Genomic DNA, 13433 nt, shown 5'->3' with positions numbered 1-13433 from the left:
AAGTTCATCTAGAAATCTTTTGGCTTCCTTTTGGCTTTGTCAAAGTTATCTCTCTTATAAAAGAGAGCTTAGATGCTTCTGTCTGCCTGAATTTCTCTTATCATAGATTATAATTTATTTTAACATTGAGTTTATAATCATCAATTTACATGAATTCATTTATTGATAGAGGATTTCAATAAAGACTGAAAAAACCAAATTTCTAAGCCTGTCCCAGGATGTCAAAGAAACCACAAGTGCCTTACCCCTTGACTTTGAATTCCTTTGGTGGTAGGAGGAAGGCTATGGTTTTCTTGTTTTGGTCATCCTAGATTACATGCATAAACAACTAAACAAATATGTTGTATGCAATGGAGAACAAGAGTATAATCTGCATATAGGATGTAATTAGGAACAAATTGGGGGATTAATGTTTTTCTTTATTATCTTTATATCAACACCATATCAAGACTCTATTTTCTTTTATGAATGAAATGCTTTCTAACTTAAAGCATGAGCATCTCCAAGCGTGGGCACACTGGCAAATATGAGTATTCCCCAAACATAAGGGTATGAAGGTATTTCTCAAGGCATTCTTTATAAATCAATACAGGGTTACTATGGAATTTGTGTGTATTTTTTTTTTTTTTTTTTTGGTAACTTTTAAATTTTTCAGTGGTAATCCCTGCTATAGGTAAAGCAGAAAGAGTTAGCAACCAAAATAGGCCAAAGATGCAGCTGCACATTCCATGTATCAGCAGTCTGCCTGATAGCACGGGTACACTTCTTCCCTTTGTACTTAATGCATCTGAATTCTTCCTCATGTGCTTCAGCCACTCCATGATTGCTGACCAATTCTCTTCTGTCTTCCCCCCTCCCCTGTGTTTCTCTTTTCTCTCTGTCTGTCTGCCTGTCTGTCTATGTGAAGCATCCTTCTGGTCAATGAAGGGACAAGAGGTGATAACCACTGATTACTTGAGGATTCACAGCTTGAGAAGACATCAAGAAGGGGAAAACACATGTTCTGATGCTGATCTGTCAAAAGAATCAAGGAATTGGGAGAAAACTATTTCACGCGGGTGATTTCTTTCCCTATAGCAGTTTCCTCTTTCTCTCCCCTTGCTACACGTTCGAGTTACTTTTCTGTTGCTGTGATGAAATACCATAGACAAAAGAAACCCCGAGAAGAAAATATTTATTTTGACTGATAGTTCCAGAGAGTGAGAGTCCACCATGATGGGAAAGGCATGGTGTCAGGAGTGTGATCCCAGCTGGGCAGGAAATGGGGCTATGCTATGAAACCTCAAAGCCCATCCTCAATAACATACTTCCCTTCTCAGATAGTACCAGCAGCTGGGGACCAAGGGATCCAACACATGAGCCTATGGGAGAACATTTCTCATTCAAGTCACCATACTATTCCCTTTTTTAATTGAGGCTCTTCAAGCACAAATACTGTTTATCAAACACCATGGACCAGGTCCAATGCATCAAGGACTTTCTCTGGACATGAAAGAAGCAGAAAGAAAACAAGCTGCTATGGCCTGGATGGATGGCATTCCCTCTATTATCACAACCTGAAGAAGGAAGTGACCTCTCGTTACCTGACATCTCTTTGTTACGTAAGATTCAGAGTTAGTGACCTCACATGATAATGAGGGACAGAGTTATTTGTGTTTAACACTCAACACAATTTGGCTGCATATGTCAGTGGGCAGTAACTTTCCATAGATAGATGCCCACTGAGGGTATATGAAAGGAGAGGAAAGTTCTTGTGTTACTTTCAGGGTCCTTTGCTGAACAACATAGAGGTTGAGGCTGGAATGTTATTGTCTGGTTATCTGATGGCGTTCAACACTACCTCAAATCCTTGCTGAAAATAGTTGGGTCCAAATATTACAAATTTACCAGTGGATTTGATGGCAAATGTTCTTGATAACGCTGATCAAAATGGCCTTTTGGTATTCCTAGTAAAATATTTTTTTATTAGGTCTAATTCATTTGTTAGGATATGTGCCCATGTGGAATGTACTAGATCATTCTTGCCAACAATTTTTACAGTTGTGCAGTTACAAACTGTGATTTCTCAGAACCGTGAAGATTTTTATACATAATACCGAATACAATTAGCTATCTTTTTTCCTTTTTTAAAAAAATGTAGCTAATCCACACAATAAAAACTTATTTTAATATATTTTTTAAAACACACTGATTGGGTAAGCCCTTACATAAGTCTACATAGACTTGGTTGAAACGAGAAGATAAAGTAGGAAATCTTTTCTTTCTTTAAAAATCAGGTACTTTTCAAACTGTCCTATAACACCATGCAAAACCATGGTCTCACAAGCAGGAAACCATCTATCAAGGGCAGCAAAAACAATGCACATGAACAATCTTTTGTTAAACAGTCTTTTTTTAAAAGGATAAAACAGTCATTTTTTTCTAGATTCTTCAGACTCCAGTTCTTTATCTGATATGCCCTCCAGATTAAAAATGTTGGTCAGCTCAGGCTTTATGTAAGACACTGAAAATGCCAATGAGGCAAACACTGAGAAGCAAGGCTAGATCTGCTGGGTCAGAGTGCTTAGGATACAATTTAAGAGCTAGCACTCCTCTTGGAGAAAGCTTAGGTTCGATCCTGCTTGATTTAGTAGTACCATTTACAGCCAAGTGACCTCACGCAGGCCAACCTTAAAATGGCAGCTCATCCCATCTGGGAAATAAGCCAAGAATGTTGGAAGCTCACCCAGTGAAACCCTCATTAGCACAGTACCTGGCCCACAAGAACACACAGGAATTACATGACTTAGCTCTCGGGTTATACCAACAAGGGAAGGGAGGTAGTGAGAACCCTTGGGAAATCTGAATGGAATTAGTTGTTTACAGGCTAGACTAAGCTACAGGCAACAGCAAAGGCCCCTGGGTATGTGGTGTATTCTTGAAAACCCCAAGATAATATGGGTCAGGGCAAAGCTGCAGTTAGCATTGCTGGATATTCACGCACAAATGCTAACTGTGTCAATACGCCTGGAGGCTGCTTTCCTTTGTTGATTCAATACTGAATCTTTTTTCTGCTGTAACAGTGGTCCCTGGCCACTTGCTCGTTGATTTTATTCCCTTGACAAAGGAACGCTGACACTTCTTTCTATGAAGAAAAAAACAACTGAGGTACAAAGATAAAGAGAAAAAGAAAGAATTATTTTGATGGTGGTAGAGCATGACTCAGAGCTGTCTCTCTTTTCCTTTATCTTTCATTCTTAGGTTTGGAGATAGGGGTTGAAAAGAAAGAAGGGGAATAAATAAATGCATAGGGATGATAGGACAAAAAGTAGATTATTTAATCTACTCCTTAATTTAAAGCCTTAATTGTTACTCACAAGGTTATTTTTAATTCACTGGTATAGAATTTTGTATATAGATGCAAAATAAGTTTAATTTCAGATACACTGCTATAGAACACAAATTTAAGATTATTCTTTTATATATATATAATATATATATATATATATTTATAATATATATATAATTTCTACTCTTCTAGTGGTATTGTACCCATACAATTCAATTATAATACAAGGTTTATTTCCAATACTTTGAAAGCATTATTGCAGGCTGCTTAGGATAATTAAGTTATATAAGTAAGTTGTTAGTTGATCAAATCATGGTCATATCAATTACTAGTTTATTTTTATCACATGAATATACATCATAGGTGTAACAGATAGATATGATTCTATAGAAAGATAAGGTAAAACATAGTTAGCTATGGTCTTCAAAATCTCAGAAACATACAGAATAAGGTATTTAAAGATGTTTTTATTATTTTAAAGATTCATTGACAATGAGACAGGTTAACTCTGGCAACACCCACCTCAAAGAAGATGATGGGCTTCAAGGAACCTCTTTATGGAGATGGGTTCAAATGTGGCATATCAGCCACTGGGCAAAATGTCCTTGTTTCCACCATAGACAGAAGTCTGCCTAAAAATGGGCAAGCTTGGATGCAGGTAGTCTGCAGCCAACCTCTGCCAAGACAGGGTAAGCAAGTCCCCAATAGTTCCTGTTTCACAAATATGTCTGTCAGCTATATTGAGCCAGAAGGCTGAAGACAATGCTCCAACATTATAGAGAGTTTTGGGTGACTGCTCAGGCCACAAACTGTCTCTGTCATCTTCTCATTTGGGAAGCTGATAACCTGCACTCCCTGTATACTCAGGTAATTAATTTTATTCCTTCTCAAGTCTCGGATGGAGTTGAAGGCCAGATAGTTTAGTTTTACAATTAAACTTAGTTGTTTAGGGATTAATATATTTCTAGGTCTAAATAGATGTTTTAAATTGATAATGAAAAGATGTGATAGACATTGATTTACATTCAGAATTTTAGACTCATCAAAACAGGAAAGATGTTTTCGTCAAGGCTGCCAAATAGCCAAATCACTATGAATGTAATATTTATATAATTCCTGATTGTTTTATGGTTCTTCTTGTTATAGATAGTTTATTGTATATGTGTATAATAATATAAGTGTATATATAAAAAAATAAAAAAATAATAAAAAAGAATTATAAAGGGGCAGAATAAATGAAGAAACAAAAAATGTTCCATCTGTCTTTTTAATCACCACTCACTGCATATTTTCTCTGAAGCCCACATAAGGCTGTACAATCATGTTTCTGAAGATAGAAATCGCCTATTTTATAATATACACATATTATCTAATGATACTGAAGATCAAGACTAGTTATTTGTACTCTCAAATTTCAAATGGATACATTACTCAGCAAATAAAATATTTAAAGGTAATGTCTTCATTTTCTTAGATAATTTGGAAATTTTTTGCCTCTAAGGACCTCTGTGAAGTAACACACAGGAGAATAATAATTTTCTACAAGTTCTTGGGTAAGGGCGTGGGAAAAGGAGACTGTGCACATTAAACCCAGCTCTCTGAAGCCCTCAGGTGGTAGTCTCAACCACGGCCACCACTGGCAAGTTCAGAGGGAGTTTCAGAAATTAAACATATACCATTTATTTAGTTATTTAGTTAAAAAATAGAAATCTATTTTCTCTCAGAAAGGCTTTGTTAAATGTTGAGTTTAAATCGTTTATGACAAAACTTAAAGTATATTGAGAGAATGTATTCAGAATAAAATTGAGACAGAATTAATGGGAAAATAGACTATAATGGAGAATATCCTTATTTATGTTCTCTCAGCTCTCCTCCAACTATTTTTCAGATCAGCGTGAGCAAAAGAGTAAATGGCCCAAAATCCTATTTATTTCTACTTTAAATTTTACAAAGTTTCTTAAAGCCTTAAAGGCTTGTTTGGGCACCAGTGAGTCCATCCCCTAAAGATAAACCACAGTCAATTGAAGCTCTCACTATAGCATTATTTCCTTTGCTCCCATCTGCTTTCTACTGTGGACCGCCTCACAGCTCATTTTAGCTTTGACACTGAAAACAGCAAAGGGGAAAACACAGGGTCTGGAGAGGTGGCTCAGTAATTAAGAGCATTGGTTGCGTTTTCAAGAGACTGGAGTTCCATTCCCAGCAGCCAACCTTCAAAACAGAGCTCAAAATCAATTATTTTTAAGAATCCTCCCAGACCACCTTAGATACAAAGCAGTATACTGTCCATTTTAATCTACAAACTAATATGGCTAATATGGCTAATAGGCTGGTCTCCTAAAAGTAAAACCTGACATGTTCAATTTTTTTTTTTTACAGCAATGAGATTTTGCACGTAATCTATCTTACAATAGATTGAAATGGATAATTTTGCATACTTGATTTTGAAGGGCTCTTCACCTATGTCACTGGGAAATTAAACTCAACTCCTCATTCCTGTGCAGAGACAAGCATATCAATTAACTCAACAGAGAGTGGGCAGAGTTTTGGTTAATGTTTGTACTTAACTGTGGAGGGGGTAAGATATGTACGGGTACATGTGACATGGATCAAGAGCAGAAGTTAGAGGACAGCCTGTTGGAGTCGCCTTTCTCCTTCCATGGTGGGTCCCCGGAATCATACTCAGGTCCCCAGGCTGCAAACTAGGTTTTATAATAAACTGCTACTTGACTGATATCATAGTTTTAATCTCAGAGGTGAAAAGAAAGAAAAGGAGCATTTACATTAACAAGACAACAGCTAAACCTTTCAGAAAATAGAAAAGGAGTTGATCTTAAATACTTACATGAAAATGTAGTAAGCCTTAGAAGAATCTAAGTACATTTTAAAGCTAAATCCAGAATTTACAGAACAAATCAAATGAGAAGCTTCAGAAATATTTCCCTTTAGGTTTCAAATAAAGAGAAGGAAAAATATTTGTTTTTAGTTGTAATCTCAACTAGAATCAAATTAATTCTCATTGTGTGTTACATTAATATACATTAAAACTAGCAATTAAAGGCTGGCAAGCTGGCTCACTGCCTAAGGGCGCTTACTGTTCAGCCAGACAACCTGAATTGTATCTATGGGACCCACAGGGCAGAAGGAAAGCATCAACTCTGGCTGTTGTTTTCTGGTCTCCACAAGCTCTGGCATGCTCCCCACATATGTGTATACACACACAAAGAAATAAATAACATGCCATCAAAACTTTTAAAATTAGCAAGTAATACTAATATGCATTTTCCTCATCTAAGCCAACCTCTTGCACTTAAAAGTCAACCAGAAACAAAAAAAAAGATGATTTTTGTTTCTTGAAATATAGGAGTACAGCAATCTAAATTTACATACACTTCAAAAACTTTTTCAAGATATCTTAGATTTACCTAAGATATCAACAGATGAAGATTCTTGGGAATTGCAAAATACTTTTTCCTTGGAGTTTGCACTGAGGTTTCAAACTTAGCTTTTCTCCTGTTTCTAAGGAAGAGCTACCACAAATCTTCATCACAAAAGCCTACAGTTGTTTGGTACATATAAAATCTTTAAGTGTTTACAAGACATGATTATAACACCAGAAATAGCTACTTAGCAAACAGCTTTGAAACTAAATTCGGAAGGAAGGACAAATTCCAGACGAGCTCATCAGCGCACAAGCTGGTTTGTGCTGACACTCCGGATGCCCATTTGGGGATAGAACAAATCCAAACCTCCAGGGCCTCCACAGACCTACCCAGAGGGGGACATTCACTTCCTCACATTGGGATGATTTGGGTAGCATCTGGGCTGGAGCAACTCAAGGCAGCACCAGCACAAAGATGTACTGTGACGTGGTGAGACTTGATTATGGGGACTATTCAAACTCAGTCAGCAGCTGCATATTGAATGGGGTCGCATGGTCTTGAGTGGACAGAAATGGATAGCAGTCAGAGACACATTTAGGGCTTCTGGGAGAGGCACTTTCAAACTCTTGCTGCTCTTTTAATTTTTTTTTTCATTTTTAGTTAAAAGGGTATGCCTACTTTCTTAACTATAATGGGATCCACCAGCACAAGAGTCAACAAACTCATGGCAGACAAAAGATGTTCTTCCCTGGACTGCCCATAGACTCTTCAGTCTGGCCAGACCACAGAATGTCACAGAGTTATTTGTAACGCTTCTTTAAAAGGGTGAACAGACTTGAGAAATCAGCTGCACATGGTAAGAACAGCCTCTTGAGGGTTTCCCTGCAAAATGAGCTGCAAGGCTTGGGGAGTGGTGGTGGTTTCCGGACATTAGCATCACTAATCAAGGCCAGCTTTGCTTTTTATGGGAATCGACACAGCGATTGATGATGCCTGTTATGTTCTTTTAACCCATCCAGCCTGGCTTCTCCAAGTCACACTGAGTCAAACATACACTTTAATTGTCTTTGATTGGGCTATTTAATTATTTTTACATATCTTTGGGGCAAAGAGTAGCTTTACCCCCAAAGAGTCTGTGTGAGGTCCAAAGCTCTCCAAAGCTTTTTCATTACTTCATGCTTAAATAAAATCATTACCGTCAACTCGCAATGAACCTTATTCCTGGAAGAAGCAACAAGGTAAAACCTTCCAGTCATAGATGGTCTATGCATGCCTCTCTTGCTCCTTTGGTTGTAGCAGAGGAGAGAGAATGGGGCAGGGGGAGAAAGAGAGACACACAGAGAAAACATGGACCAATAAAAGCTCTGGGCAAGGAATTTTTTTCAGACCAGTTTGAGCACAGGTGATACATTTCACTGCCCTGTTTTTATGTTCTTTGTCTAAAACACAGAGCAAGAAAATATTGTGTCTGCAAACAGATGAAGAGAAAGCATGACACCAAGGAAGCCAGTACAAAACAGCAGGGACAACTCTGTAAGGCTGGCAGTCACGCTGTAATTTGGGTAAAGGTGTTGGGGTCACCCCTGAGCAGCCTAGCGGGTGCAATGTCCAGACACTGGCTGAAGCCAGGCCACTGCTCCCCTGACATGCAGATGGTATTGGGATATTTCGTTCAGTGCCATTCTGTGTTAATCAAGATGGTAAAAGCTCTTGCTCCAAATGTTACCCTTAGTCACCTGACCTGATAAGCATCTTTATACTACAGGTTGCTGTGGGTGGTAAAACCTTGTGTCCATTAGATGTTAGGCACCAATGCTATCCTCATCCTCCTGCTGTCTGTCATAGGCTCTCCAGGTGAGGCCATGTCCTCCAGGCCATGAGCCTGGGGGTGGGGGTGGGGTGGGGAGTAACAGGTCTCTGCCAGTGATTTCCCAGATCATGGCTGTGAGGAGGAAAGACTAGCAAGGAAAGTCCTAACTGCTGGGAGCACAGCCACAGTGGGGTTCTAGAGCCTTTGGGGAAGATGAGAGAAATAGAGAAAGCTACAGCAGAACAGAGGAGTCTCTGAAGTACAAATACACAGGGACACTGAAGAAATTTGGGGAAGTAACCTTAGGAAAAGAAAGGTGAAAGCAAAGGGCAAGACAAGGTTATGTGTTTGGGTAAAGATTTATTTTGAGTTAAAATGCCTATAGCTTTAAATGCCTATCATCTATAATTAATCTTTGCAATAAAATCAGTGGAATCTTAGAATAATCCATCCATCAGGTGTTCTTCTTCTTTTTTTAACTCAAAATAATTTTTTTCTGCATTAGAGTGAGGAGTATGGTAGGACCTGGGTGAACAGATACATAGCCAATGGCAGTAACATAGAAAACGGAGAAAGAGTAGAAATCTTCTCAACTGTAGAAAATACCAAAGAGACTGTTATCAGCATGGGGAGAGATAAGGAAAGGGGAGAAAGCAAAACATATGAAAGGCGTTGTTAAATTTAGCAGGGAAAAGGAAAGTGGGAAGTGACTCAGTAAAGAGACTGGGAAAACTGGAAATAGTGACAACTTGTGTCAATGCCAAAAGAGCTACATAAATTGTTAACTCTGTAAGCCCAGACCCACCAATGACTCTTCAACTTGCTCTGATCACTTCCTGTACACCAGGAAGCACTATGGGTTCTGAGGCACAGGAAAAAGACAAGGCCTGCTGTCTGGAGCATCCCAGCCAGGAACGGCATGGGTGCATGCTCAGAAAGTGTGATTTGTGTGGTGGGTTAAACCCAGATGGTGAAGATGAAAAAGTGCTATTCCTCTCATCTCGAAAGCACAGAGAATATTCCACACACAGACACTTGGATTTCAAGGTATGATTGTTTTGTGCAGAAAGTACATGTCTCTACACTTCATGCCATGGGAATTTTCTCTTATATGAGTCATAAAAAGTAGATGAATTTACCTTCTGAGACAAGATTTCAGTATGTGGCCCAGGATGATCTGAATTAGCAATCCTCCTGCCTCAGCCTCCAGAGTGCTGTAACTGATTATAGGTCTGTGCTAGCATACTGACTCAGTTTTCTACGATTCTTCTGGCCCTATGTGATGCTCAGGGGCTCAGGGCTACATCATCCATGAAAATACAATCCAGCACACAGAGAAGAGCAACTGAGTGCTAAGAGCATGGAGGTCTCTGACAACATAGATTTGGCAAATATGAAAAAGAGCCAAAGGCAGGATCTAAAGAACCTTCTGACTCCTCTCATGGTGACCTTGGACTAGGTGCATGTGCTGGCCTCATCCCTGGAGCTACTGTTTGCTTGTGCCAGAATCAGGTAGCAAATGAAAATTCTCCAACTGCATTCCATAAGGAACCTCTAACTTTCTCTCACAGCCTCAGACAGACAAAAATGTCCTCATTCTTCTGGCTACACACAAGTTAAAAAATCTATGGTGTTTCCTGGGGTGTAGGCTCAATTTTCTTAACCAGTATATTTTATTACAAACTTAGTAACCAAGTATACGTTCCTTATAACCTGACTAACCAAAACGATAGGAAAAGGGGATTAAAGAATAACAAAACCGTAAGGATCTCAGTTCCGAGGAGTGATTCTCCTGTCGTTGCAAGCAGGATTCTTCTGCTGGAATCTGGAGTAACCAGAACCCGGAACCTCAGCAGGAGGCCAGAGCCCCAAAGCCTTCCCTCAAGCGGTTCTCTCTAGGAGCATCTCTCAATGAACAGCCAAACTATCCCAAATCTCCAAAAAGCCCCGCCTCCAGTTCTGGGCTCATTTATATATCTCCTCCCAGAGTCTGTTCACGAGATCTTTTCAGCTGGCAACAATCAAGCTCCCACACGAGGTGGTTGATCTTCTAGTGGATTAACCTCACCTGTTCTCACAAGACTGTTCCGATCCCACACTTGGGATCTTAACAAAAACAAGTTTATCTCTCCTTCATGGGGCCTTTAAAGAAATACAGTTTGTGTGCAGATAATAGAAAATTAGCAGACTTGTGAAGGAAGTTGAGCTAAGGAGAGAACATAACTGAAAACAGAAAATCAATGAAGCCAGACAGACCCAAACATCGAGTAGCATCTTTAAGTAATATTAGCTAATGGTGCAGTTTGGTAAGTGAAGTGTTAGCTAATGTTGATTCTCTCTTAAGTTCAAGGTGCTAAGCAGTTGACCCAATGAACAATTATTATTTTAAGTTTAGGTTGCCCAAGGAAATGTTACGGGATGAACCAAGTGCTCTGTAAACCTATATATAAGTGTGTGTGTGTTTGCCAGTGTGTGTGTGCATGTGTGTGTGTATACATGTGAGTGTGAGCATGCACACATGTGTGCATAAGTGCATGTAGCCCATGTGTATATGTATATGTGCCCACACATGTGGAAGCCAGAATACAATCTTAGGTATTATGCCTCACAAGCCACACTCTTTTTTTTTTTTTCTTTTTTGAGACAGAATCTCTCTCTTTTTCTTATTAATTTCTTTACTTTTATCTTTACATTGGTGTTTGGTCTGTATGTATATCTGTGTGAGAATGTCGCGTCCCTGGAACAGGAGTTAAAGACAGTCTCTTACCAGTCTGGAAGTGACCAAGGAAGATATTCTGTCTAGCCAACAAGGCTGACATCCCCATGCCCCTGCCTCCACAGCACTACGATTACAAGTACAAACCACCCCCACGCAGTTTGGTTTTGGTGTTTTTACATAGGTGCTGGGGATTGACTGCAGGCCTCAGATTTGCATGGCAAATACTTCACCAACTGATAAACGTCAGGCCACCATGGGCTGAAGTCTTAATTTTCCAGGATCTCAGACATGACAGTTTGAGCACTGAAAAGATAGGGGAGGTTACATGCAGCCAGTGGAGAGTTTTGATTGACACAATGGGTCTCTTAATAAGAAGAGGGAACCAAGGCCCAGCCAGACACAGAGGGAAGAGATGCAGCAGCATGAATGCAGCCTTCTTGACACCAAAGGGACAGCCCTCAGAAGAAACCAGCTCCAGGATTCCTCAACCTCAAACACCCAGTCTCTGGCACCATGAGAGAATAAATGCAGATGGTTAAATTCAGATGGTGAAAATGAGGTTTCTGTGGTGCTGACAGCATTAGAAAAAAAGAAAACAAATACAGAAATCTTAGGTGGACGTGTAGCTCAGTGGAGAGCCACAAGGTCCTGGATTCTGTCCTTAGTACCAGCTAAAGGAAGAATTCTTCTATGAAGAGCCCTCGTTTAAAACAATAGGGTCTGTAGTTGGGCCCACAGTTGTTTTGTGCTAAGTACGTGTTGCATCATACTCACAACCCCGACAGGAAAGGCCAGCACAGCCAGCGTCCAGTCCCGGAGAGAGATGAGCTTGCGGAGCTGTCGTTCTTGCTCCTGGTTCCCGGTGCCTCTGGTCAGAAGGCTGGAGAGATCAGTCAGCACACAGATGCCGAAGAAGACAGCCTGGATAACCTGCCAGGAGACAATGGCCCAATGGTCAGCAACAGCTACAGAGACCCAAACTAGAACACAAAGCCAGCTGTGTGTCTGTACTCTGACAGCTGAGGAGAATGCCCAAAGCCTAATTACACAACTCATCATATAAATGAAAACCAGATTTTAAAATTTTTTTTTTTTTTTGAGCCAGGGTTTCTCTCTGTAGCCTTGACTATCCTGGACTCGCTCTGTATATCAGGCTGGCCTCAAACTCACAGCGATCCACCTACCTCTGCCTCCCGAGTGCTGGGATTAAAGGTGTGTGCCACCATGCCCGCCCTAAATTTTAATTCTTTTACGGTTTCAGATAAATGAAAGGATTCATCTTAAAGACATTACTTGCGTGCCCTCTCCCCAAGGCTGAGGGAACACCACAGAAGATAGGGTGGGAAGAGAGTCAGAGACAGAGATGAGGGAAGAAGACCGTTGCAAGGCAGTGCCTTCTTTCTATCCATGCACTCTGGAGTTGATAGTGGCTATAGTCACCTGCAGAAAACCTTCACAAGATGGAGCCAGTTAAAATACCAACATAATGGGGGAGGGGCCCCCAAGCCCCACCATTAGCTGAGGCATGAGAAGGCTGCTGAAGCCTGGAGAATCCGTTTTCTTCTGGGATGTGACCCCTGGGATTTTAAGCATGCTGCAATGAATGGCCTCACACCCAGGCAGACAGAGGCAGCAGTGAGTGCATGGATGTGGCAGTTTGAATGAAAAGAGCCCCATGGGCTCCTATGTTTGAATCTTAGTCCAAAACTGACAGAACTTTTTGGGAACGATTAGGAGATGTGGGGCTGGAGAGATGGCTCAGCGGTTGGGAGCACTGACTGTTCTTCCAGAGGACCCGGGTTCAATTCCCAGCACCCATATGGCAGCTCACAACTGTCTGTAACTCCAAAATCTGACACCCGTAGACATACAATGCACATAAAATAAAAATAAATAAATTTTTAAAAAAAGATTAGGAGGTGTGGTCCTGTTGGAGAAGGGATCACTGGAGACCAGCTTTGAGTTTCAAAAGCCCAACAATTCCCAGTGAGCAGTGAGCTCCTGCTCTCTCTCTCTCCCTCCCCCCTCCTCCCCTCTCTCCCTTCCTCTTTCCTACCCCCCTCTCCCTCCCACCCCCTCTCATGCTGTGGATCAGGTGAGAGCTCCAGGTACTACTCCAGTGCCATGCCTGCCTGCTGCCATGCTTCCTGCCATGAAGGTCATGGGCAAACCCAGTGAAACCATAGGTAAGTC

The 13433-nt window shown here is 40.5% G+C and overlaps 1 protein-coding gene across 2 annotated transcripts in view; it reads right to left on the bottom strand.

Moving 5' to 3' along the window:
• Positions 1 to 13433, bottom strand: part of Aig1 (androgen induced 1) — a 222937-nt gene that overhangs the window by 167094 nt on the left and 42410 nt on the right. For both annotated transcript variants that reach the window (XM_051164635.1, XM_051164636.1), the window contains exon 2: positions 12015 to 12170. In XM_051164635.1, the coding sequence (XP_051020592.1) occupies positions 12015 to 12170 (156 nt within the window). The remainder of the gene's footprint in view (positions 1 to 12014; positions 12171 to 13433) is intronic.

This window comes from Acomys russatus, chromosome 21 (genome assembly GCF_903995435.1).
Source record: "Acomys russatus chromosome 21, mAcoRus1.1, whole genome shotgun sequence".
In the NCBI taxonomy this organism is placed as follows: domain Eukaryota; kingdom Metazoa; phylum Chordata; class Mammalia; order Rodentia; family Muridae; genus Acomys; species Acomys russatus.
This window is presented reverse-complemented; position numbering and strand designations above follow the sequence as displayed.